Source organism: Myotis nattereri, assembly GCF_964212035.1.
Source record: "Myotis nattereri genome assembly, chromosome: 16".
In the NCBI taxonomy this organism is placed as follows: domain Eukaryota; kingdom Metazoa; phylum Chordata; class Mammalia; order Chiroptera; family Vespertilionidae; genus Myotis; species Myotis nattereri.
This window is the reverse complement of record NC_138091.1, coordinates 42,854,490-42,881,870: the sequence shown is the minus strand read 5'-3', so window position 1 is coordinate 42,881,870 and position 27,381 is coordinate 42,854,490. Positions and strand designations below refer to the sequence as shown.

General features: G+C 45.7%; 2 protein-coding genes across 6 annotated transcripts in view; one reads left to right on the top strand and one right to left on the bottom strand.

Annotated features, from left to right (window-relative positions):
• Window positions 1–7,448, bottom strand: part of NMT1 (N-myristoyltransferase 1) — a 35,642-nt gene extending 28,194 nt beyond the window's left edge. For all 3 annotated transcript variants that reach the window (XM_081109969.1, XM_081109968.1, XM_081109970.1), the window contains exon 1: window positions 7,314–7,448. In XM_081109969.1, coding sequence (XP_080966095.1) covers window positions 7,314–7,444 — 131 coding nt within the window. In that variant the 5' untranslated portion in view covers window positions 7,445–7,448. The remainder of the gene's footprint in view (window positions 1–7,313) is intronic.
• An 8-nt stretch (window positions 7,449–7,456) lies between these two features.
• On the top strand, window positions 7,457–10,756 carry LOC308532478 (large ribosomal subunit protein uL16-like). Of its 3 annotated transcripts, none has more exons than XM_081109971.1 (2): window positions 7,457–7,845; window positions 9,665–10,756. In XM_081109971.1, the coding sequence occupies exon 2, from the start codon at window positions 9,692–9,694 to the stop codon at window positions 10,334–10,336; it is 645 nt and encodes a 214-aa protein (XP_080966097.1). In that variant the 5' UTR covers window positions 7,457–7,845; window positions 9,665–9,691; the 3' UTR covers window positions 10,337–10,756. The 3 variants fall into 3 exon arrangements, with proteins under 3 accessions (XP_080966097.1, XP_080966098.1, XP_080966099.1); XM_081109972.1 differs by having other exon boundaries at window positions 7,586–8,097; window positions 9,665–10,599; XM_081109973.1 differs by lacking the exon at window positions 7,457–7,845 and adding an exon at window positions 8,967–9,045 and having other exon boundaries at window positions 9,665–10,599.
• Window positions 10,757–27,381: the final 16,625 nt, after the last annotated feature.

The following is a 27,381-nucleotide window of genomic DNA, read 5'->3' as shown; positions in this document are numbered from 1 at the left end:
GTGGAGACACTTCTATGAAGCCATCTCCTCACAACTCCATTTTTGTGGAAGGACCTTGGGCTGAACTCTTGTTCTGTTTTATGCATTATTGATACTATTGCTGGCAAACTCCAAGATCCAAACTCAAATCATTCCCTTGTATTGGCTTGACTTTGCACAAGCAGCTACTGAGCAACAATCCTGTTTCAACTTGTACATCAAGCCTACAGAGACCGTTGAAGAACAAAGCGAAGTTTTCTTTAAAAGTCATTTTTACTGAGCTACCAGGTATTGAGCCATATCCATGAAACACGTTATGAGCTCACCATGGTCTTACAGCCAACATCTCAGATAGACTCAGAGAAGAGACTTCCAAGGAGCCCACTAGGGTTAGCTTTTAAGGTGATTGTAATTATTCACAAGAAACCAAGCTCAGAGACCTTGAAAGTAGGTCTTCAAGAAACATTAGGAAGCCAGTATCATTTCACAGAAGAATGACCTCAATTTGGATTTGGGGATAACCAAACCAGAGAGCCCCACAGAGGCCAGGCTAGCCCTTCTCTAAGAACTGGGCATCACGTTTAAAGGGACTTGAGGTTCATATGGACTGGATAGGTGTCCCAGGGCATGCTGGGATTCTACAAATTGACACAGACATCTCTCAGAGTTCTCTAAGCCTGCTGGTCACCTTAACATACTCCAAAGAGATCGACCAGACTTGGAATACAAAAAAATCAAAATCTAACTTTGGTTCATTTGGTTCCAAAATAATGAGCAGAGAACTCGTGAAATTTGCCCTTTTTGGGGGGAGGGGGAGGAGGTAGAGGAGTGATCTTTGCCTGCAATGGAAAGGGATGTGGGAGTTCACATAAACATTTTGAAATTTACATTCTAAAGTAAAGTTGATCAACCCAGTCATTAACGAACACCTAGTGAACATGGGACGAATCAGCAGAATGACAGACCCAGAGGCCAAAATATTCTAAATTCAAACATACAAGAAATCCTATGGATGCTGTGGTAGAAAATGAACCTCAGTACTTACTTCTAGAAACCGAATGCAGTGCCAGGTTTGTGAGTGGGTGGGAGGGAAGGGCAAGCTGACAGATAAACTACAGGAGCAGCTAACTTCCAGACAAGATAAGTAGTAATCATCTTAACCTGGACCTCCTCCCCATCCCACTGAATGACAAAATCTGCTCGGGGGCGCGTGGCTGAGGAACAGAAAGCTGTTGCTGTGGGAGCTAACCCACCAGAGCTGGAAGGAATATCAGGGCTGTCTAACTCAACTTGTTGTTTACAGAGAGGAAACCAAGACCCAAGATGTGAGGCAAACTGGTCATCAACTAACCAATCAGTACCGAGAAAGGCCACCAATCTCTAAAGACCTGGCCCATTCTTCCCCAAACACCACGGCCATTCCCTGTGAGAATTTACCCGAGAATCTCCAAAGCCAAAAGAACACTGTTCCATCACATTGTTTTTATATGGAAAGCCTCCCTCTTCTGCCTACTATATGTCCCCTTGATGCCTGATTTAAGAGTACAATCTCCCAAGCAATTTAATACTTTATATATAATAATGTGCTGCTTCCTGGCTTCCCAATGAAATTAAAAATGTCCTAAGTGTTGTGACCGCATCTTATACAGCTGTTCTAGTTGTGCTGAGCACACAGCTAAAAATTCAACAAATATATGCTTGACTGATGCTTTCCAGGTATAACGGACTAAAATACAACTCTGAAAAGCTAGAGCTTAAAAGAGGGTCAGAAAACACCTTTAGTAATGTTTCCATAGGACAGCTATATTAATATTCTATGAAAGTAGTGGACATGCTGTGTTCATTAGAGCTACTGGTTAAGATTTTAAATGATCAACTTTCTTATTTGTTGCTTCTCTCTGCTTAGGACCTATCCTATTCCTGTAAGAGTTAAAACAAAAACTCTCCACTATAACTACATCAAATGGTTCCAATGTCTTAAACACAGACCACAGGTTTAGCTTTAATTATGAGATCAACAGAAAAAGAGTCCAGAAAATAAAATTCACAATATTCAGTCACGTTTCCCCCCCTAAAAACTGGAAATTAATTCTTTGGGCTAAAATTCAAAATTTCCAGAGAAACTTACTAGATACATCCTAGCTTCTAATAGCCTTTTGATTCCACTTTTAGGTATCAGGAAATCCTTCTGCAGATCAATTTACTCATGAGTATGATACGTTCAGCAATCCTATTAGTGCTCAGCAGGCTCAAGGAGAGGTGAACAAAGTGGCATTTACAAAAGTGCCCAAGTAGAAACCACCTGGTATGAATCATACTCACTGCCTATCCTCTCTACCGCTGTGGCAGCAGGATCACGTAATGCAAACTCTGCAAATTTCCACCAATTGGTTATTTATGTAAAAAACTGATGTGAATCCTGTATGACAGAAAAAAACACTCAGTACGCCATCAAAGTAGCCTAGGAGGCCTGTGAAAAACAGCAGGTTGTGGGAAGGAATTACAGAAGATTGCTTTTACTGCCACTCTCTACCCTCTCTGGGATAGTGAGCCAGAATTGTGAGGATGAACAAGCCAATTCCTGTCATAAAGGAAAACTGTGTTTTGGGTTGGTGTGGTGAGCTAGACTGTAACCTGGCAACGCCGAGGTCAAGTCAAATGCTATTCAGAGACCATTTTCAGTAATTTTCTGAGCAATGACTCAATAATGGCAGCAATTTCACACACTGGAATGACCTCTGAAAAAGATTCTGGTCCATAAAGGAGAGTTTAAAGGGGTCACCTTTAAGCCACCTCCATCACCAACTGGCTTCCTAGTTAGGGTAAGTCCCTCCCTGGGTTACTGAATGGATCCGAAGACAGGACTCACAGTCTCATAGAGTCAGGATGTAGAAGTCAATGCAGTAGGGAAAAGAAATCCGTAAGTTCATAATGGGTCCTTCAGGGTGTGAAATGGACAGGTGAAGATGCAAATCCCAAGCCTCATTACGTAAGCTAAATCAGTTATAACTGCAGTGGAGCTGAGATAATCCATGCAAAGGGCTTAGCAATGTCTAAGTGCCCAGCACATAGTAAAAATAACAAAGTATAACATTTACTGAACATTTAACAACAGTGAACCCTCCTCAGTTGCCTCTCAAAGTGAGCAGCACTAGAAAAAAGTTTGAAGGACTAACCCCACTGAAGAATTTTAGTTTCTTTGTGTGTGTGTGCCCTAAATGCAACAATTACAAAAGCACCCTCCTTGAAAAATTGTAAGAGAGGCTAGCAGGGTAGAGATTTAAAATAAACAGTTAAAGAGGAAAAGCTAAAGAAGCATCCTCCTCAAGTTACTAAATCTATGGTCCAAAAATCTACAAACTTCACAGGGAAAAGGTTAACTGCAGACTTAGTAAAGCTGGAGTTAACACATTTCGGAGTGAGCACATTAAACAATGAAAAATCAGCAGATCTTGTCTGCCACGAGCAGCCTCCCTGAAATAGGCTCTAATTTATTTTTCGTTTCTTCTGCTTTCCAGTCTCTTCTCTTTGAAGCAGCTCTTGATGAGTTTCTTTTTAATTGCCACTTAATTGGGAAATAAAATTAGAACACTTATTGGATATCAGTGATGAGGCTTCTCTTTTCATTTCTGCTTTGATCTAGTTTTGAAAAACCAAAAGCTGAAGGGGGCGATTACGAAAAAGAAACTAAAAGATTTCTTCTTTCCAAGAGCTCGATGCAGCTACAAGCCACCAAATAAATACGGAAAGAATAACTCTTCGGAGAACCTGAAGAAATCAAAAAAGCAAGGATAGCTTATGAAATTCCTTTAAAAAAGACCATTCTTTTCTGTTCAGCTTCTTCATATGGGATAATAATGCATAATTAGGAAGAAGGAAAGCTTTTCAAAACCCATCTTAACCTGTCCCCTGGAGTAAGAGAACAGGCCGGAAAAGAGGCCCTTATTAAAGGGTTCCTGACCTACGGCTTAAAGGGTTCCTGACCTACGGCTTAACAGCATCTCCATGGTACAGACGACACTGCAACATAAATTCCAAAGACTCCTAGGAACCAAAGAGTGTAAACGTTCCTTCCTGTTCCAAAACACCCAGATAAATATTACCTATTTGGTACTCCAAAATCTGCCAGCTGGTAAGGTTTATTCTTTAGTGATACTTCTTGGAAAGCCTTTCATGAAAAACAAACAAGCAAATAAACCATATATGTAGATGGATCATGAACTGCTGGGGTAAGTGGCAAACGATGGTCTTAGTCTGACCCTCCTCTCAATTGCTGAGGGTAATTAACTTACGTCAGGCAAGTTACCAGGGTAAAAACACTGCCCTCCTTTTCTCTGTTAATTGAATTAAAAAAAAAAAAAAAAGCTGACAGGAAAACTGCAGACAGATACATCTACACACACACACAATGTGTATGTATGCATGTGCACTTACACATTCATATGTACATATGAAATTTAGACTCACCAAATGTTTAATTAGGGAAGAAATACATGACAAGAAAAGTCAAGAACTTATACACAAAGGAACCTAAGGAAATAGCACAACTGAATTTCCTGTTATTCCAGCGCATGAATGTAGCTCATTTCATTACTATAAAGCACTGTGAGCCCATCCTGAAAGAAAGACCTAGGAGAATAAGGGTGAGTTTGAACTAATTGCATATTATACTTTACAATTATTAGCATCAAAGGGAGATATTCCCCTTCAACTTTTATATCACTTTTGAAAACATTTTAAATAATACAAGTAAAGACAATAAAATTTTCAAGAGGCCAAAAAGCAGTGGAAAACTTCCACAGTAAATTTGGGGATCATTGATTTCCATAGATATTTCACAAAATCTGTAGTAAGGCTTACAATGGGACTTATTTGAGGACAGAAAGTGTATATGTAAGAAAAACCTGACATCTTCACCCTCAGTGAGGAGAAATGAAACTCCACCAACACTGGGTAAGAACTTTAACACTTGCCATTCATTCATCCAGCAAATATTCATGAAGGCATATTAAGAGCCAGGCATCTCCAAGACATGAACCCTGTTCTCAGGCACCTTAGAGTCAGGTGAGGCAGGGACTGGACACCTATGTTGCTTAACTAATGTTATGATAAAAGCTACAAAAAATACAGTACGTGATAAGGGCAGACAGGCAAGCTGGGGGAAGACTTCACTCCAAATGCTATCTTATTAATCCTTACAACTAAAGGTTAAGTAACTGTCCCAAGGTCATAGATTATTAAGTGTCAGAACCAGGTTTTTACTCAGGGTTTTTGTTGTTGTTTTAAAATGTTTTTATTGATTTTTACAGAGAGGAAGGGGGAGGGGGAGAGAGAAACATCAATTGGTTGCCTCCCATACGCACTCTGACCAGGAACAGAATCCATAACGGGGGCATGTGCCCTAACCAAGAATCGAACCTGAGACCCTTCCGAGCACAGGACCAGGCCCAACCAAATGAGCCACAGTGGCCAGGGCTGACCCCAGGTTTGAATGACTCCAGTGTGTACGCTTTTCCTACCGTGCCACACGGCTTCTTCCCAAAACCGTTTACTCTGACAATTAACAGGAAAATGTTGAGTCTACCTTGGAATCTAAATGCCAAAACCAGACCCGGTCCACCAGGCTGGGTCCTTTGGTTCTCACCTGCCACTTCCAAACTCATTTTTTATAAAGACCTCTAGGTTCAAGATGCTAATAAACTTAATTTGTTCACCCAGACTATAACTGTAAACAAAACCACCACCAATAAAAGAAACCCATTCAAAGTTTTTTAAGGCTACCACTTTGTTATACTTTAATTAACCAGGGGAGTTTTGCAAAATGATTCATCGATTACAGGGAACAAAAACCATTAATGAGCTATAGACACTGGTCAGAGCAACAGTTTAGTAGGAAAAAAAAAACAAACAAAATAAAAGCAACTACACAGAGAGCAAAGAAACTGTACTTTCACTTCTGAAATGACTTTCTAATTCAACAACTCTCATCTACGAGTGGGATCTCCATTCAAAAGGGCTGCACTCTCCCTTCTTTCTGCTCCTATTTCCTCTTTCTCAGCTCTTCCGTTCTTAGGAATCCCAAACTTCAAAAAAAGGTTTTTATTACATTAGATCTGTTGGGAGTTATAGCGAAAGAACATAGTCTTATGAAACCAAAATTGACAAGCTTCCTTTTCCTCAACCTTCTTCCCATTTTTAATGCTGGCTGAGAAATAGATCTTTTAACCTAAGGGTTCATCACAGGTAGATTATAAGCCACTTTACTAATCCTATGTTCTCTCAGAATTTTTTTAACAAGTTTATCTAAAGACATCAACCTTCTACCTTTACCTCCAGCAATACCATCAATACTGCAAATGACAAGGTGGCTATGAAAATCAGACCACAGATTCGGCCGAAGTTACACATCCAAAACAGTCTTTCATGACTTTCCATTAACATCACATAAATATAGATATAGATATAGACAGGGAGAGTGAGCATCAGCACCAGCCACTGCAACCACGTGAAGAGGAATGACGGGGTGTGGCTGACAGGGTGAAAACTGATTTGGAAACAGAACCCAACATTCAAACGCCGGGTACATTTCTCCTGCCCGGGGGACATACAGTTACCTGTAGGCAAGACCCTAACGTCCAGGAGATGCAGAATTAAACCCACTCCCAAGCACCGCCCAAGAAGCATCACCACTCAATTTCTTGAAGCTTGAGGCGACTTCGCCAAGTTAACAGAACCAACATGCTGGAAGACCTAATTATATATTGTTCGGGCAACTTGTGAATTATGTGGAGCAACAGACACCCTATACATCAAAACATTCTTACACAGTGGTTGTGTAGGGTTTATAAGGTGAGTTTATATTTTCAGATTCTCTGGTAGGGACATTTTACAACATAATTATGGTTTGTATAGCCTGGTTAACTTCCTCCTTGAAGACGAAGCGCAGCGAAGTGTTTTATTAGTTATTGCTAATCACGTTGTTCACACAACACCTCTATAAGTAACGTTCCCTTTGAACTGTACGGTTATGTGGACCTGTGTTGTGCCATCGAAAACCATCATCCTACAGGCTCTTTTTCCGGGATGCGCCTGAAGCACACACAGAAGAACTTTTATATAATAAAAGTATTGAATGTCTCTGGCCCTTAATATACTGAGCACCCACCCCTGGTAAATGACAAAGAAAGCAACCAATCACCGGGCAGAATCTCAATGCCTCGGCCAATAAGAATATGGGGGTGGGGTTACACTAAAGCTCCCGGTGACTTCCCCGCACCCCAGAAACCCAGGTGGTGGGAGACTGGACAGGAATTGGACTCCGAGGATCTCGTTACCCCCGGTTGCAGCTGTTGTCCTCCTCGTTCTCGCAGTCGCTGCAGTGCTCATGGCCGTTTCCGTTCCCTTCCATCATCTGCGGCCGCGGAGGGGCCGGCGACTTCACTGCTGTCTCACTCTCGTCCGCCATCTTGAGTTCCAAGAGCCGGCCTCCGCGCCTCGCTACATGGGGGGTTCCTATTGGATGAGGGGAACTGGCGCTATATTCTGGGTTTTGTAGTTTTTGTGGCGAAGGGAGACGTAAGTGGGCGCGGCTCATTCCCCGGAAACCGGAACAAGGTGGACTACAATACCCAGAAATTATGAGGGGAAGCCGTCCTAGGCCAGGGCCCCCACTACTCGGAAACACTGGGCGTTGGGCTTTGATGGCCGGCGCCGTGTGGCATGCTGGGAATTGTAGTTCGGCGTAAGTTTAGGGTTTCGGGCGTGGAGGCTCCAAAAGCCAAGGTTTGACCTCAGCCTGCCCTTGCTAGTGCCGGAGCGATTGGAGAGCCGTTATTGACTGCCGTTAAGGACCGTTACCATTTCCGAGTAAGTAAGAGGGTCTGAGGCCCGCGTGTGTGACCCACCCGGAGCCTGAATGCATCAAGCCGTCTTAGAGAGGCTTTCCTGCAAGAAGCCAGGTTGGCTCCGGGCCGCCATCCTTACTCGGACTCTGCGCGGCCTCGGGTGGTTGGTAGATCACGGCCTCAGGAGGGGCGGTGGATTGTGGTGTGCGGAGCTCCGATTCTGAGCCAGGAGACTTGACTGCCGGAGTAGACCTTGCTGCTTCAGGACCTCCAGGTGCCGGTCGCCACCGAGCTCTTCCGCACACACTGTCCCTTTCTTTTGTTTTCTTTTATTATTTGCATCGCCTGTGTCCCCTCTGTGGCCTCTTTCCCCTCCACCCTACAGTGTCCCTTTCATTCTCTGCCGCAATCCTCCACAATTACTCTTTATTGAGCACTTATATACCAGGCTCTGTGGTAAAGATGTTCAAACTTCTCACTTAATTCTTTTTAACAAGCCTAGGATGTGGGCTCTGTTCCCTTCGTTTCGTAGAGGAAGAAATATGGCCCATATTGGTTGGTTAAACTACAGTCGCATAGCTAGTAAGTGGCAAAATCGGTATATAAATCTTCATTTGTCTGCCCTTAGGCCCTCTTACTTCTTTATCACTACAAAAGCCCCATTGTGGGTACATCTACCCAAGGACATCAGTTATTAGAAAGTAACTGCAACATCTTTTTAAAAAAATATATTTTAGTGATTTCAGAGAGAAAGGGAGAGAGAAACATCAGTGATGAGAGAGAATCACTGATGGGCTGCTTCCTGCACACCCCCTACTGGGGATCAAGCCCTCAACCCAGGGATGTGCTCTTGACCGGAATCGAACCTGGGACCCTTTAGTCCGCAGGTCGACGATCTATCCATTGAGCCAAACCGGCCAGAGCGGAAAAGACAACACCAAAGAGTTCCTTGGCCAAAAAGGGAAGTGATCTTTGCCTTTGGGAAACTCTCAACATGGGAAGAGACCGTTCCCATCTGACTCAAGGAAACAAATAAAAGAGCTAAATATTGTCAACTTTTGGTTTTTATATCAGTAGCAAGATCAGAAGTATTTTCCAAATCAGATAATCTTAAATCGTTTATATTTGGCTTTGGAGGGCAAAGACACCTGTTCAGGCTGAGAGCTGTCACCTCCACCCATCTCTGCAGGGCCAAGACATACCACCTTACCTGCAGCTGCAGGTGAGTGGAGGCGGTCAGAGATAATAATAGTACACTTTACGTGTGTTAGTTTCACCTGTTGTAGCTATGTGACCCTGGGAAGTACATAGGGAAGGGGACTTGAAGAAAACTGTGCTTGAAAAAAAAATTCACAATGATACCTGGTTGCAGAACCAGAACCCACACCGGGTATTCCAATTCCCAACCCTGCATTTTCTTTTCTCACAGATACCCAGAGGTTAACTGAAGGCTAATGAAACATGACCGAGGAAGAGGGATTATAGGGAAAGAAGGTGCTGGTTGGTCTCTGGACACTGCCATTCTTGCAGTGCAAAGCTTAAGATGCTGCCTTGTATTTTACTGCAAACAGAGCTGTTCTTGCTCAGCAGAGAGCCTTTTCGGGGAAGTAGGCAGGCAGTGTGAACATGACCAAGCTCAGAATGCAAATCCAAATCCAAAATTCTGGAATCCAGCACCTCTGAGAATTTCAGAATTAGAAGGGACCTGAGAGAGGCTCTTACTCCCTCTCTCAGGGTTTTTCAAGTTAGAATCCTCACTTAGATTTTGTAGAATCCATGATTTCTGAATAATAAAATTTAACCTTATGTTTTTAAAAAGAAATTGATCTCTTTCCCTTCAGCGTGCCACTGAAGATCTTGGTGTCGCCATGGGTCGCCGCCCTGCCCGGTGTTACCGGTATTGTAAGAACAAGCCGTACCCAAAGTCTCGCTTCTGCCGAGGTGTCCCTGATGCCAAGATCCGCATCTTTGACCTGGGGCGGAAGAAGGCGAAAGTGGATGAGTTCCCACTCTGTGGCCACATGGTGTCAGACGAATATGAGCAGCTTTCCTCCGAAGCCCTGGAGGCTGCCCGTATTTGTGCCAACAAGTACATGGTGAAAAGTTGTGGCAAAGATGGCTTTCACATCCGAGTGCGGCTCCACCCCTTCCACGTCATCCGCATCAACAAGATGTTGTCCTGTGCTGGGGCTGACAGGCTCCAGACAGGCATGCGGGGTGCCTTTGGAAAGCCCCAAGGCACAGTGGCCAGGGTCCACATTGGCCAAGTCATCATGTCCATCCGCACCAAGCTGCAGAACAAGGAGCACGTGATTGAGGCCCTACGCAGAGCCAAGTTCAAGTTCCCTGGCCGCCAGAAGATCCACATCTCCAAGAAGTGGGGCTTTACTAAGTTTAATGCGGATGAGTTCGAAGACCTGGTGGTCAAGAAGCGCCTCATCCCAGATGGCTGTGGGGTCAAATACATCCCTAATCGTGGTCCCCTGGACAAATGGCGAGCCCTGCATTCGTGAGAGTCTCGGTGCTGCCTCCACCTTACACCCACCAATAAGTCAACTTTCCATCCATGAAAAAAAAGACTCAGTGGTTGAACATCAACCCTGGAAGGTCACAGGCTCCATTCCCTGTCAGGGCACATGCCTGGCTCTGGGCTCTATCCCCAGTGGGGGACAAGCAGGAGGCAGCCGATCTATGATGTTTCTCTCTCATTGATGTTAATCTCTTTCTCTCCATCTCTCTCCCTCTCGTTCTAAAAAATCAATAAAAACATTTTTTTAAAAAGAAAGAAATTGAGTATATGTCACTTTAAAAAAAAATGACCACTTGATAACTGAATATGACCACATGTGATTTTGGTGCCTTTTGAGTTTACAGTCACAGGGCAATGTAAAGTTTCCTAAATTGGGACTCCATATAAATGCTTTCTTAAGGCTCTAAGCGTTTTCATATTGGTTCCTTCCCACTCCCTCATAAGAGTCCGCCTTCCTGGCCTGGCCAGTGTAGCGCAGTTGATTGGAGTGTTGTCCTGTACATCAAAGGGTCAAGGGTTTGATTCCTGATCAGGGCACATACCCAGGTTGTGGGTTTTATCCCCGGTTGGGGCACGTACGGGAGGCAACCAATCGATGTTTCTCTTCTCTCTCCCTCTCCCTTCCTCTCTAAAATCAATAAAAACTTATCCTCAGGTGAGGATTAAAAAATAATAATAAAAGACAGCCTTTCCCTTTCGGACAGCTCTCATTAGTGGGAAGTTGGCCAAGTTCTGCCTTATGGGGCTATGTAGAAACATAATCCTGTGTCATCCTAGGTAGTTGTTACATATTCTACAATTAATAGCTGGTTTCCTAAAATTCTTATTTTTTTCAAAGTAAACATTCCTGGCTTTCTGAGCACCTCATCACACTAGAATAGCAGGACTCTCCCATTTAGCTCTGCTGGCTCTTCCTACTCACCTGTTCTGACAGGAGCATTATAAGAAGGAAGTGGGGTACAGCAGGGCCCAGAGGGTGACTGAGGGATGTGCCTGTGAAGCTCTGCACATTCTGGAAGTTGCTCTTCATATAGATACTTCCATTATCCCTTCATGGTTGTTACTGGGGACAGAATATAGTGGTTAAAGAGAACAGGCTTCAGAGTCTGGCTCCCTGGTTCTAATTTTTTTTAAAAATTCACTTTAGAGAGAAAGAAAAACACTGAGGTTTCTTGTATGTGGCCTGACCAGGGATCGAGCCTACAACCTTGGCGTATTGGGATGACATGCTAACCAACTGCGCTACCTGGCCAGGGCCTCCCTGGGTCCTGGCTCTGCCTTTGCCTAGTGAGTGACCGTAGGCAAGTCTCTGAGCCTGAATACCCTCATCCATGAAATGAGACAATGCACACAACACTCTTAGTAAAGTGTCTGGGACAGTCAACACCTAATAAAGTATTTCCCTTCCCAAGAAGCCTGCATTACTACTGTGATAATAAAAAAAAAAAACACAGATCAAGGCCCTTGCTGTGCTCCCAACATCTCAGGTACCCTTTCTTCCAATGGGCCTAGGAAGACACGAGCCAGGTTGCATATATTCAATACCTTGGAGCACTCATGACATGTTAGGCTCTATGGGAGGAACTAGGGAATCAGGGAAAAAACAAAGTCCGTGCCCTGGGTTCACTCCATGAGTTGGTCAGTACACAGACTAACAGTTACAGAATAGTGTATAAGAGAGTGGGGAACAGGGATGTAGCAGGAGCCTAGGAGGGACTCTTTAACCTGGGAAAGGGGTCCTGGAGGAAAAGACAGCTAAGCTTTTTATAGGGGAAGCAGACAAATGGGTGAATATTCTAGGCTGACGGTGTGAAAGCCCAGCTGCCTGAGAGTAAGGTGCTTTTGAGGTACTGCAACAAGATTGATGTGACTGGCCCAGCCGGCATGGCTCAGTGGTTGAGCATTGACCTATGAACCCGGAGGTCACAGTTCAATTCCTGGTCAAGGCACATGCCCTGGTCATGGGCTCGATCCGGTGTGGGGCATGCCGATCAATGATTCTGTCTCATCATTGATGTTTCTGTCTCTCTACCTTCTCCCTTCCTCTCTGAAATCTATTTATCTATATATCTATATCTATATCTATATCTATATCTATCTATATATATATTTAGGCATTTCAAATAGGTTTGATTTTTTTCTTTTTTTAAATATTGTTGAAAAGATTATATATGTCCCCTTTCCCCCCCATTGACCTCCTCTAGCACCCCCCTCTCCCCCGCGCTGCCCCCTCCCTCTCAGCCCCATGCCCTCATCCCCCCACTGTCTGCATCCATGGGTTATGCATGCATGCGTACAAGGTCTTTGGTTGATTACCTCCCACTCCCCACTTTCCCTCCAAATAAAAATATTTTTAAAAATATTTTAAAGAAAAAGAATGATATGACTGGGGCTTAGAGTGTGAGGAGCATTTTGGAAGTTGAGGCTGGAGAGCTAGTCTGGAGTCAGACCATGAAGGGATGTGGGTGCCATGCTGAGCAGTTTGGGCTTTGTCCTGAAGACTCAGGAGCCACTGAAGATTGTTAGCTGGGGAGAGATATGATCTATTTTTTTGTTGGAGCAAGATGGTACCCTAGGAAGTCGACTGGATGTTCTAGGGAAGAGTTTTTCCTCCTCTGAAGGAGAACAGGACCAGGGCACAATCATGAGATAAGGGATGGGGAGGTGGTCTTAGGCAGCTTCCTGTCTCCTCTGGAGCTCACTTTCAGGTAGGGGACCCTCCTCTTGGGCTTTGGGGCCATTATTATTATTATTATTATTATTATTATTTTAATATATTTTATTGATTTTTTTACAGAGAGGAAGGAAGAGGGATAGAGAGAAACATCGATCAGCCGCCTCCTGCACACCCCCTACTGGGGACGTGCCCGCAACCAAGGTACGTGCCCTTGACCAGAATCGAACCTGGGACACTTCAGTCCCCAGGCCGATGCTCTATCCACTGAGCCAAACCAGCTATGGCATTTGAGGCCATTATTAAATGACATCCCTGACACAGGAGCTTAGAGCTCATGTGACACTGAGTTTGCCTTCGGCTTGGTGTTGTGGTATATAAGAGAGCGTGCCAGGCATTTGCTGCCCAGAAGGCACTTACAGTGAAATCCAGAAAACCAGGCTCACTAGAAAACAAAATAACAAGGCCTGACTGGGTATGATGACATGAGCTACGGAGATAAGTTAACTGAAATTGGGGGCAGGGCGAGGGTGCAGCTCTCTGGGGCACTGTTAGAAAAGGTTTCCTGGAGAAAGCAGACTTTGAACTTGGCCCTGGAGACAGCTTAAATCCTGGGTCCCCTGTTACAGCTTCTGAGGGCAGGCCCTATGGACCCACTCCTGAGCTTTTAAGTCACAGCTGCAATTTTACTTTTGTCTGGATGATTGTTCAGTTTGTAACCATTTCCCCCTACAAGACCCTATGTTCTGTGCGGGCGGAGAACAGATGGGATTTTCCTGGCCTGTGTATCGGGCCAGCACACAATGTTATTCCTGTTTTACAATGAGGAAACAGTGCGTTCAGGCTCCTGCGACATCCATCAATATCTGTTGGGTGTATGCGTGAGTAAATGAGTGAATGGTAAGGAAGAAGGGATAAAGCTTTCAGGGTGTGGAAATGACACAAGCAAAGGGCAGAGGCAGGAACACAGTATTGTTACCCCTTATGTTTGTACAGTGCTTTATTGCCCACAAAATGCACTGATACATGGTCTCTTTTGATCATTACCTTCAACTGCCTTGTTTGACCCTGTGCAATGAGCAGGGCAGGTTTTACAATGAGAAAACGATAAGTTCAGTGATTTGCCCCAAGTTTCACGGCTTCTTAATATGAGTTCAGACTTGAACCTGGTGTTCTAACACACAGTCTGGTACAATAACTAAACTACCATCGCCTTGGCCTTGCCCAAATGTCTCATCTGGTGAGACATTTGTTGAGACATGTCTGGAGGGGTGATCAGGGGCCAAGTCACTGAAGGCCTTAAGTTTCGGGCTAAAGAGTTTGGACTTTATCTTCTAGCTGGTGAGAACCTTTGGGAGGATTTTTTAAAGCTATTTAATAAAGAATAAATATTAATGGTATTTGTGAGGTACGGTATAAGTTTAATTGCACATTAATATTTATTTAAAATAAACACACAGAAAGTAAGTTTAATTTTAAGACCAAGAGTCAAAGAGCCAGGAGTCAAAGGAGTCACCTCTACCGGACTCAGAGGATTGTTCATCACACACAACTTTGAGCAGCGCTATAGTCCAGGCATCATGCTAGATCAGGGGTGGGCAAACTTTTTGACTCGAGGGCCACAATGGGTTCTTAAACTGGACCGGAGGGCCGGAACAAAAGCATGGATGGAGTGTTTGTGTGAACTAATATAAATTCAAAGTAAACATCATTACATAAAAGGGTACGGTCTTTTTTTTTTTTTTTTTTTTAGTTTTATTCATTTCAAACGGGTGCACAGGTGTAGTTTGCCCACGGCTGTGCTAGATGCTAAGGACACAGAGGTGACGGAGATGCAGGTCATTGTCAGGATGGAGAGAGATTGTGTGAGCAGCTAGAGCTAGCTCAAAGATCATTATTGCCATCCCGAATAATGGAGGATGTGTGTTTGAACTGAAAAAGCCGTGAGGCATCACCTCAAAAAAAAACAAAACAAAAAAAACGGCAAAGGCAGAACTTCAGTTCCTAGGACTTGCCTGGGATGAAGCCCCTGCAGCCGCCCTTCAGCCTTTCCTCTGGGACCACCCCAGAGCCAGATGCAGCTGCTGCTGACAAATCAGACCACAAGGATGCCGACTTAGAAGACAAAGCCCCCATTTGTACACCAATAGCTCACTTTATTGTGAGGCAGTATCTGGGAAAAGCAGAACCATCTGCAGGGGTTTCCTCACAAAAGGCCCCAGGAAGAGCCTGATGATTTGGGGGGGAAAGCAGGCATGTTCCTATCCCTATCACTGCCATGGCCAGCCATGGGTCAGGGTATCCCTCTGATATGTCTGGAATAGGGAAAGGATTGAAAACCACAAACCTATGCCTAACCAGTTTGGCTCAGTGGATAGAGCATCGGCCTGCGGACTGAAGGGTCCCAGGTTCGGTTCCGGTCAAGGGCATGTACCTTGGTTGCGGGCACATCCCCAGTGGGAGGTGTGCAGGAGGCAGCTGATTGATGTTTCTCTCTCATCGATGTTCCTAACTCTCTATTTCTCTCCCTTCCTCTCTGTAAAAAAATCAATAAAATATATTTTTTTAAAAAGTCAGTGAGTGAGTTCCCTGACACTGGACATATCCACATATAGACAGGAGAGATGATGTGGAGGAGATTCGAACTCTGGAAGGATGTTTGGGCCAAATGGCTCTTTTGATCATGAGATGCAATCCTATTGATTGGGTGGTGGTTGTCAGTGCTATTGATGTTAAGAAGAAAGGTTCCAGTGACTGACGTGATCAGAGAATGATATTGAAGTACTTCATTCCTCCATGTATTGGATCCATGCTCTGCTGGGCATTATTCTAAGCACTTGGGATATTAGGGTGAAGAGAGAGACAATTACTACCTTAAAGGAAGCAGAGCACAGACGTACAGTTTAGGGAGAGGGAAAGGAGTTAGAGCAAGAGTTAAGGGCCACCTACTGTGCGTAAGGCACCATTAGATGCTTTTATGTACAGCAGTCCCCCTTATCCATGGGGATACTTTCCAATACCCCCAGGGGATGACTGAAACCGTGGATAGTACCAAACCCCATGAATATTATGTTTTTTCCTATACATACATACCTTTTCACTTAAAATAAACACTTTATAGCTTCTCTTCGGTGTACCAAATTGCCAGCTTCACTGCTCTTAGGCTTTGGGGCCATTATTAAATAATTATTAAATATTATGGTGTCGGCCTGAAGTGGCATTGACCTATTAACCAGAAGATCACAGTTTGATTCCCGGTCAGGGCACCTGCCTGGGTTTCGACTCCATCCCCAATGTAGGGCGTGCAGGAGGCAGCCGATCAATGATTCCTTCTCATCATTGATGTTTCTATCTCTCTTCTTCTCCTTTCCTCTCTGAAATCAATAAAAAATATTTTAAAAAAGTATTATGGTGTTATATGGGTACTAGATTTATCAGGGTGACCATTTCATAAGTTATGTAAATGTCTAATCATTTATATGGTTTGTACACCTAAAATTAATATATTGTACATCAACTGTAATTGAAAAATAAAACATTATTTAAAAAAAGGAAACGAACACTACATGACAGGATTACAGAAAGTAAGAGTGAAGAAACATTTTTTTTTAAAACTCAAGTAATAAGTATGAGCCAAGGATATTAGTTTTAAACTTTCAGAACTCAAGAAATCTTATAGTCAAGAACTCCTGCTGACAATTCTACAAGGGGTCAAGTTTCAGCTAATTAAGAGATGATTGGAAAAGTTTGGCAAAAGAACAGATAATGAAAATTGAATAGGTTTAATTATAAATCTAAGACTAAAATATGGAGATACGAATTGAAGAGCATTCTCTGACAAGGTAGAAATACAACTTAAATTGGGAGCAAAGGGGACAGGTAGAATAAGCTCAATGATTGGTACGCAGGTTGGACGTGGGAGTCAGACGATATAATCTAAACTAGCACACTACATAGCAGAGACCTAGGTGGTAAGGGTGCTGTGGAGTAGAGCTGAGGTCCTGAGGCATTCCAGCACAGACCACCTCCTCTGTCCTGGCTGATGGCTTCACCTAAGCTTCCTCATGCTCTGACCTTTGTGGCATCTCAACATTTCAAGCATTAAATAGGCTTTAGACAAACCTGAAACCTAAGGTCTTTATGATGTTGACTTTAGCTTTAAATCTTAGCTCTAGAAATCATATCTCTTTATATATACACACACAGTAACCTAGCCTTCCCCCGGATAATCAGCAAGAACATTAGCCTGAATCTGACTAATGGTCACAAGGTCCACGCTATGACAGGCTAACGGTAACATCTTTTTATTTTAATTTTTAATACATTTTTATTGATTTCAGAGAGGAAGGGAGAGGGAGAGAGAGAATCATTGATTGGCTGCCTCCTGTACACCCCCTACTGGGGATTGAGCCCGCAACCCGGGCATGTGCCCTTGACTGGGAATCGAACCCAGGACCCTGCAGTCTGCAGGCCGACGCTCTATCCACTGAGCAAAACCGGCTGGGGCAACATCTTGACCTAAGTTATATTTCAGCTCCTGAGCCCCAAGGTGGAATGACTCCTGGCTACTCTATCATGAAACCAGGAGGGACACCGGAACAGACCTTAGAACTGTCCCCAGTACCTGAAGAAATGACCTACTACCCTTCCCTCACCTCTGACCAATCCGCTCCCAGCATGATCCTCCCTCCTCTCACCCAGTGTCTTGTGACTTCACCTTCTATAATCTGTAACCTATACACTATTGGGGAGATCAGGTTTTTGTGCATTCGCTTCCAGTTCTCCTGGGTGGTGCTGTTTGTAAGAAAATAGCCAATATTTCTCCGCTGCAAAAAAAAGAAAAGAAAAAATAAGCGTTACTTGAACACAAGGGCTGATCCTGGGACAGTTGACCTGGTAACTGTGACTTACACGTGGTTACGTCACTTACAGGTGGTTAGACGGGAGGGTTCATCACACTACTCAAATGCAGGCCCTTTAAAACTTACGAATTGTTTAATTCTGGACTCTTCCCTTTAATATTTTCAGACTGAGGTAGACCACGAGTAACTGAAACCATGGACACAAAAACCGCGGATAAAGGGGGATTTCCAATTCTTTCAACAAGCGGTGACTTGCACTTCAGCAGAGGAGCCAGAATGAGAGGCTAAACGGCTAGCGAGGCTTCCATGCACAGCTTTTGAACTCTGCGCCAAACGGCTGTTTCAAGAGCGGGGAGCCGCTCTCTCCATGTCAGCTTCCTCTCGTGTAAAATGAGGATGGTGACAGCATCCACCTCAAGGCCTGAAGATTCAATGAGGTGAAGGGTGCTCAGTTAACCACAGCGACCATTGCCTTTGCCAGAGGCTGCACCGCCAATGATGGCCAGGCCTGCTTTGGAGTCTCCCCCGCACCCTCCCGCGGGGGATGCGGCTCCCCAGGAGGAATTACGCTTCGGTCGCAGCCTCGCCAGGGACCTAGGGCCTCTCTTTCCCAGCCCACTCCCCCAGCACGCCCGCCCTCGGTCCCGCCCCTTCCGCTAGTCGGACTTCCGGCTCGCGAGCGCGCGCTGACGAAGCCCCGCCCACCACCCAGTAAGCGCCTCTGAGATTGGGCGAGCGGCGGCGGCAGCGGCCGGATCAGAGGCCCCGGGTATGTAGCACGCCGCGTGGGCGGGGGCTGGGGGGCTGGTGGCTGGGCCCCCGGGGATCGGGCGGGCTGGCCTCGTTTTCTCCCGTTTCGGAGCCACCCGACCCGTGTCCGGAGCTGGGCCGGGCTCTGGGCGCAGGGAACCACCGCCCGAGGGGCCCCAGGCGTGCTGCGGGGTGTGGAGTACGCGCCTTTTTTTCAAGCCTTGGCTGCAGTTTATTGAGCACCTACTATGTGGCAGCCCCCGGATCCAACGCTTTGACTGACATCAATGGCTCACTGCCTGGACAGCAGCCCTACTGAGCAAGGTGTTATTTCCCCCGCTTGACAGCTGTGGAGAAAGGTTTACGAGCAGAAAGGGATGGAAAGTGTGGATTCAAACCCAGGTTCAGGCCAAAGCAGCGGTTCTCACTCTAGAGCAGCGGTTCTCAACCTCTGGGGTCGCGACCCCTTTGGGGGTCGCCTAAGACCATCGGAAAACACATATATAATTACATATTGTTTCTGTGATGAATCACTATGCTTTAATTGTGTTCAATTTGTAACAATGAAAATACATCCTGCATATCAGATATTTACATGACGACTCATAACAGCAAAATTACAGTGATGAAGTAGCAGCGAAAATAATTTTATGGTTGGGGGTCACCACCACATGAGGAACTGTATTAAAGGGTCGTGGCATTAGGAAGGTTGAGAACCACTGCTCTAGAGCTTTGTGGTCAGACCTAAAATTCATTTTTGAATCCAGCCTCTGCCGTGCCCAATTTTGTGGCTTTGGGTACTATTCCGACTCTCAGTTTGCTCATCTGAAAAAATGAGAATGATACCTATGTCAGGGTGGATGGGACGTTTTTCTGAGTGATCATCTTCGCTTTTCAGACGGGCACCCCTCGCTTCTCTCTTCCCCAGGAGGCTAGACGTGTTGTAAAGTTTTAGTGAACACCCCTTTGGCGCATAGAGGGCGGCTGGACCGCCTGCCTTATCTTCCTTTCCCAGCTTCCCCAATAGAGGCGTTGGCACCTTTGACATTGAGTTTGCTTACGAAGTTTTCAAAGAGTTTTCTCTCTCCCCTACTTATGGGGAAATTTTCACCCAAATTAACTTTGACTAAGTCCTAAAGTTGTGGAAATGGAAGCTTTTGAATATGGGCTGGTGATTTTTACCTGAATAAATCAGATTGATTTGGCGGGGTGCAAACAAAAGGCCTGGAAAACAGTGAAATGCTAGAGAGAGAGTTGGCTGATGAATAGAAAGTGGACCAGCCGGTTGGGTGGTTTTTTTCCTAGCAGGGCCCTAAATTCCCACCAAATCCGCTTCTATCTTGAGCAGTCAGAACTGCCCTGGATAAAACTTAGAGCGTCTTCCTTCCCTGTGCTTTAAGAAGAAAAGACGAGGGCTGATAGCTGAAGGCAGGCAAACAGCGAGCTTAGCTTGGTTTTGAAAATTACCCACTTGCACATTTTTATTTTATTTTATTTATTTTATTATTTTTTAAAAATATATATTTTATTGATTTTTTACAGAGAGGAAGGGAGAGAGATAGAGAGTTAGAAACATCGATGAGAGAGAAACATCTATCAGCTGCCTCCTGCACATCTCCTACTGGGGATGTGCCCGCAACCCAGGTACATGCCCTTAACTGGAATCGAACCTGGGACCTTTCAGTCCTCAGGCCGACGCTCTATCCACTGAGCCAAACCGGTCAGGGCTACTTGCACATTTTTAGGTAGCTGGAATTTTTCTCTGAAAGTTTTAGTAGTTGCAAAGGATATAATTTATAGTTAATTGTAAACATTGACATTAAAAAATAAAACACCAAGAATTTAAATCTTCAGTGGAATCTAAATACCATAGTGATTTGATTTCCCTCATCCTTTGGGGGGAAAAAATACACGAACCAGTTTTTTTTTTTTTTTAATATATTTTATTGATTTTTCACAGAGAGGAAGGGAGAGGTATAGAGAGTTAGAAACATCGATCAGCTGCCTCCTGCACACCCCCCACCGGGGGTGTCCCCGCAACCAAGGTACATGCCCCTGACCGGAATCGAACCGGGGACCCTTCAGTCTGCAGGCCAACGCTCTATCCACTGAGCCAGACCGGTCAGAGCACGAACCAGTTTTTATTTAACAGTTGAAATTTTGCATCGTTCCTTTTTCATTCTTTTTTTTTTATTTTATTGATTTTTTTACAGAGAGGAAAGGAGAGGTATAGAGAGTTAGAAACATTGATCAGCGGCCTCCTGCACACCCCCCACCGGGGGTATCCCCGCAACCAAGGTACATGCCCCTGACCGGAATCGAACCGGGGACCCTTCAGTCTGCAGGCCAACGCTCTATCCACTGAGCCAGACCGGTCAGAGCACGAACCAGTTTTTATTTAACAGTTGAAATTTTGCATTGTTCCTTTTTCATTCTTTTTTTTTTATTTTATTGATTTTTTTACAGAGAGGAAGGGAGAGGGATAGAGAGTTAGAAACATCGATCAGCTGCCTCCTGCACATCTCCCACTGGGGATGTGCCCGCAACCCAGGTACATGCCCCTGACCGGAATCGAACCTGGGACCCGTCAGTCCGCAGGCCGACGCTCTATCCACTGAGCCAAACCGGTTTTGGCAAGCACAGCTTTTTTTTTTTTTTTTTTTTAAATATATTTTATTGATTTTTTACAGAGAGGAAGAGAGAGAGATAGAGAGTTAGAAACATCGATGAGAGAGAAACACCGATCAGCTGCCTCCTGCACATCTCCTACTGGGGATGTGCCCGCAACCCAGGTACATGCCCTTGACCGGAATCGAACCTGGGACCTTTCAGTCTGCAGGCCGACGCTCTATCCACTGAGCCAAACCGGTTTCGGCGAGCACAGCTTTTTTATTCCATGGCTGTAAGCATTGAAAAAGTTGTTTCAGTCCTCTCTGGTTTGGCTCAGTGGATAGAGTGTCGGCCTGAGGACTGAAGGGCCCTGGGTTTGATTCTGGTCAAGGGCACATGCCTGTGTTGACGGCTCGATTCCCAGTAGGGGGCGTGCAGGAGGCAACTGATCAATGATTCTCATCATTGATATTTCAATGTCTCTCCCTTCCCCTTCCCCTCTGAAATCAATAAAAATATATTAAAAAAAGAAAGAAGTTGGTTCATATCCGGCCTGTGTGGCTCAGTGTTGAGCATCTACCTGAATCAGGGTTTGACTTGCACTCTAAGTGAGATGAGAGCCTTTGGAGGATTTTGAGCATAGCGGTAACGTCATCAGACTTGCATTTTTAAAGGGACGCACTGGCTTAGCTGATATATTATGAAAAGACTGTTGGGGAACAAAGGTGGTAGCAAGGAAATCACTCAAAGGCCACTGCAGTAACCTGGGAGCAAGATGATGGTGGTAGATGGAAAGGGGGTGCCTGGCCTGGTTGTGGAGGTGGGAGGCAGAGTTGGCAGGGGCACTGATGGCTGGATAGAGACTGTGAGACAGGAGCCAGGAGGACACTCGGGTTTTTGGCCAAACAATTGAAAGGATGAAGGTGCCCTATAGGGACATAGAGTAGACTTCAGTGACGTGTCGCACACTGAGTTGCGGAAGGTGAGATGACCATGACATATGTTCCCTCATTGAATCCTGACAAAACCCCTGTGAGTAGTCATTATCAATCCTGTTTTATCCGCAACTTAGCAGAATTCCACAATGCTGGCGTATTGCCCAAGGCCACATGGCTGGTTTAGGGGATTGAGTTGAGATGTTAGCGAAGGTCCCTGTGACTTTGAAGTTCCTGAGAGGTGACAGTCCCTTTGATCCTTTTTCTGCATAAATGCCTGCATTGTAGTCCAGTCCGAACAGCCTCCCCGCTCGCCCATAAAAGCTCTCTGGAGCGATGGTTTGTGCTTAGAGAGTGCTCAGGAAGAGAGACCTGTTCCCGCCCTTCCCCGGGTGTTGGCAAGGGGAGAAGGAGGAGGAATACTGACTGCCAACCCCTTGACTTGGGGCCCCTTCAAATAATTGGCAGCCCAGAGAAGGTGGTAACGAAACAGACCAAGCAGGCGAGGGAACTTGGACTCAGGTTTACACAGCAACGTCTCACCAATCAGACAAGATTAGCAATGGGGAAACCACAGATAAAAATAGCACTTACTAGTTAGCCGGAAAACAACATATCTTTGCAACCACTGCTTCCACGAGAAAATAATTGGGTCCCTAGACAGGTAGTGACTCATATTCATGAATGATTATATTGATCATTGGAGCAAAATGGATACATACCCTTTGAAGAGCAATTCATGGCTGGTCAGTCATGCCCAGGACGGGATCCTGAGAGGCCACAAAAGGAGGAAGAAGCGAAGCTGCCAGCTAATGAGGGAGCCAGGTCCTGCCCCAGCACCAGCGGTTTGGGCTGTTGATTGGGAGATGCAAAGCATAGAACTCACTTCCAACGGAAGCCCTCAGTTCTCCCAAGGGAGGAAAGGAAGAGTATTCATTCAGGTATCAATTCCTTATGCTGTTTAACCCACTGGGTGTTTTGTTTGTTTCCATTTTTTTTTTTTTTTCCAGAAGGGATTGACTAGCAGCAAGCAGCACATTGTGATGGGAAAAGGAATAAGCTGGGAGTTTGGTTTCAGCCTCCCCTTTGGCACTGACAGGAGAATGTGACCCCAAGCACTCCCCCTCCCCTTTCCTGGTCATTCAGTCATTCATTCTATAAATAGTTATCAAACACTCGATCATAACTAATAAAGAACATTGGTTGCGTGCTTCATGTGTTGCCAGGTACGATTCTAGGCACTTTACACGTGTTAACTCATTTCTTCTTCACAGCAACTGAGAGTAGGTGCCATTAGCTCCATTTTGCAGATGAATCGAAGAAAGGTTAAATAACTTGACCAATGTCACTCACCTGGTAAGTGACAGACAGGCATTAGACCAGCGGTTCTCAACCCGTGGGTCGCTACCCCTTTGGGGGTCAAACGACCTTTTCACAGGGGTCGCCTAAGACCATCGGAAAACACATATATAATTACATATTGTTTTTGTGATTAATCACTATGCTTTATGTTCAATTTGTAACAATGAAATTGGGGGTCACCACGACATGAGGAGCTGTATTAAAGGGTCGCGGCATTAGGAAGGTTGAGAACCACTGCATTAGACACTATGCTAGATGCTGGGAAAAAAGGGTACAAAATGGACATAGCTTGTGGCCTCACGGAGCTTATTTTATCTGATGTGCTGGAAACAGTGACACAAATAAAAGTACAAAGTACTTCTGTGAACAGCTTTGGGTGTTGACTCCCAGGCCCCAAGGTCGTGCCAGTCTTTGGTTGGTCGGGAGAGCGATTTCAGAGAGTGACTCAGAGCCTCCCCCAGGAGCTGATGCTGGTATAATCAATGGAAGTCCTGTTTCTCTCATTTACAGGTGTGGAAACCAGGGTTCAGAGAAGGACAGATGTTTGGGGCTCAGCTTACCCCAAACTTACAGCCGTAGGGCCGGGCTGGCGAGAAGGATTCCTGCAGTCGTACAGGTAGTTTCACGGCAGAGTTCAGAGACTGGGACCCAGGCCTCTCCACTTCCAGCCCACGACTTGGCATTTTAGCAGCGGCTCTGCTGCCTGGCTGGCTGGGATGCGAAGTCCCGCCCTAGACTCAGATTCAGGGGGCTGGGGTGGAGCCTGGGTTTCTGTACCTTTTCTAAGGTTTCCAAGGGGATTCGGATCAGAGCCAGCTTTAGGAGTTCCTCCGTGTAGATGGCCATGGAATAAGGAGAAATGAGCAGGTTCTGGAGCATGGACTTGAGCCGGAGCAGGAAGAGGGTCATCAAAGGTTACCAGAGGCGCTCACTTCTCCATGGTGCCTGGAGAGGAGCTGCGGGGACAGGTTTGGGTGGGACTTAGAGGCAGCTTGGAACCTAAGCTTTCATTTCCTTCTTAGTAAGCCTTGAGGGACAGTGGGCTCTTGGCTGCAGCTCCCTCCTGGGCAGACTTGTGAGCAAACCTGTGAATGGGTACACACACACACACACACACACACACACACACACACACTTACGCACACATCCAGGGTGAGTACCACATGACTGCTCTCCCTTGCCCTTCAGCAGGTGGCCTTTGTTACTGTCCGTCTCTCCAGGTTTCCTGAGGGGTGAGACCTGTGTTTTCCTTTGGTTGCCTGAGAGGTCCCTGGCATCATGATGCAAAGCCCAGAGGAGCTCAGCCAGTGGTTAGTGAAGGATGAGTACAGGAGTTTGCTGGACAGGAACAGCTGTTATGTGTCCAGCCCCTTTAAGCCAGGGGGCCACGGCCTGTGCTCCACGTCCCCTTGGCCTTCCTGACGGAGGCCAAGCAGCTGTTGGTCTGTTTCCGCAGATGGTCCGAGGCACAGAGAAGGGCAGATATTCATTAGTTACCCCAGGAGCCTGGAATTCACATCTGTGCCCTGTTTGCTGTCCATAAGACCCCACCCTTATTCTGCCGAGGGAAAACGCCAATATGATCAAGAAATCATTTTTCTTTGGCTCTGCATTGATTTGCGTGCAGACAGATTCACCATCCTTAGTATGTCCTAGACCAGCGGTTCTCAACCTGTGGGACGCGACCCCTTTGGCGGTCAAACGACCCTTTCACAGGGGTCGCCTAAGACCATCCTGCATATCAGATATTTACATGACGATTCATAACAGTAGCAACATTACAGTTATGAAGTAGCAACGAAAATAATTTTATGGTGGGGTCACAACATGAGGAACTGTATTTAAAGGGCCAGAAGGTTGAGAACCACTGTCCTAGACTAAAGGTAAATTAATTTTCGTTCCCTGAGTACAGAAAAGCAGGGGTCTAGACTCAGCGTTAGGGGCCTTGAATTCCTTCCAGCTGCCACGAACAGCTGTGGCTCTGGGCCAGTCCCTTCCCCTCTCTGGTCCTCCATCTCTGCTGCTGTAAGTGCAGAGTTAGAGTCTACCCCAAGCCTGTTACGCAGCACAACTGCCGTGGCACCGCCGTCCCCAGCATTCGGACTCCGTAGGTTTCGCCAGGGTCCTGGTTCTGTGGACCGGCAGGAGGCAGTCTCAGCCGCATGGCCTTCCAGGCCCTTTCAACCCACTCTGGCAAAGCGCGGAGACCGAGGCTGGCTTTGCATGTTTCCTGAGATGTCAGGACTGTGGAGAACTAGCCTTTGCCTTTTCGCTCCGCCACGACCTATTCTCGAGTCCCATTCCCATCGTTCCAGATGGGTCTTCAGCAGAAGAGTGGCAGACTCTGATTCAGAGACAACAGGACAAAGTTGGGATTAAAAAGGCCGTCCAACTTCAGCCGAGTAGATGGACATTTTTCTTTTTGACAACGGAACCTATCCTTCACTCCTTTTTGTCAGCTGGAGGGAGACGACTCCTGCAGATGACTCCAGTCTCAGATGGGGAAGAAATGCTTTGTAAATGGCTTAATAACTTAGAGCTCTCTGTCTGGATGATGAAGCTGTGGACATTCCCTCTCTCCGCCCTGGCTTCCCTGGGGGAGAAGGAGCTCGGGTAGATTTAAGCTTTTAGGTTGGTCCCCGTGCTGCTCCAAGCCACCCACCCACTCAGCCCTCATCTGAGCAGCTGCCTCCCCCGTCATTTGGTGCGTCCTCAGGAGAGCAAACTCCTTTCAGTATAAGCTCAAGCAAAATGTAATTAGGACAGTAAATCTGCTGTTTAACAACAACAACAAAAAGTCACGACAGATTTCTGGGTTCTGGAGATGTGATTTGACGATGAAGGAAGGGTGGGAAGACCTGACCTTCAACTTAATTTATTTCAGCCTGGCAACAAAGCTCCAGGCAGGTAACCCTGTGACTGCAGGTGATGCAACATGACTTTTTTTTTTTTTTGAAAGAGAGAGAGAGAGAAACATCAACGTGTGTTTACCTTATTCATGTATTCATTGGTTGATTCTTGTATGTACCCTGACTGGAGATTGAACCTGCAATTTAGGGGTATCAGGACGATGTCTAATCTATTGTTAGGTAGTCTTGAGGTTGCAGGGATGGGGACATAATTTTATGAAATCTTTTTTCCCTTGCAATCTGACTAACCCCCACTTCCCACCCCACATCACCATCCTCACTTCCTTTACCAATATCAGGCAATGTACCAAGAGTTTCATAAACATTTTCTCATTCAGTCTGCACAGCAGCCTCTGAGACAGATTCTATCATCCCCGTTTTATGGATGAGAAAACAGATTCAGAGAGGCAAGTGACTGGCCTGGGGTTGCACAGCATGTAAGCGAGGAACTGGATTTGAAGAGGTCCGTGCTCCTCACCGTGCTGTAGGCTGCTGCTCAGTCTGAGAGCTGCAAGTCACACCAAGCTCAAAGTTATCCCCACCCCAAGCCTGTCATCCCTTCCTCACACTCCTCTTTGGCAAGACCCATACTTCTCTAAACCTCAGACGTAGTGGCCATTGAACCACTGCTTGCCATTGAGGTTTTCATCTGGTCCACTTCTTGGCTGAGGAGGAGGGATTACTCGTCTAGATTAGCCACCCAGATAGTCCTACTGCTGGTGTTAGGGTGGGGCAGGCTGGCCATTTCTTCCTGAGAGCCTAGTCTAGGTGTGCCAGACTAGAAAGTGGAGGCTGGGGCCCTGGCTGGGGTGGCTCATTTGATTGAGTGTCTTCCTGTGCACCAAGAGGTTGCTGGTTCCATTCCCGGTCAGGGCACATGCCCAGGTTGTGGGTTCAGTCCCCGTCAGGGTACGTGCAGGTAGCAG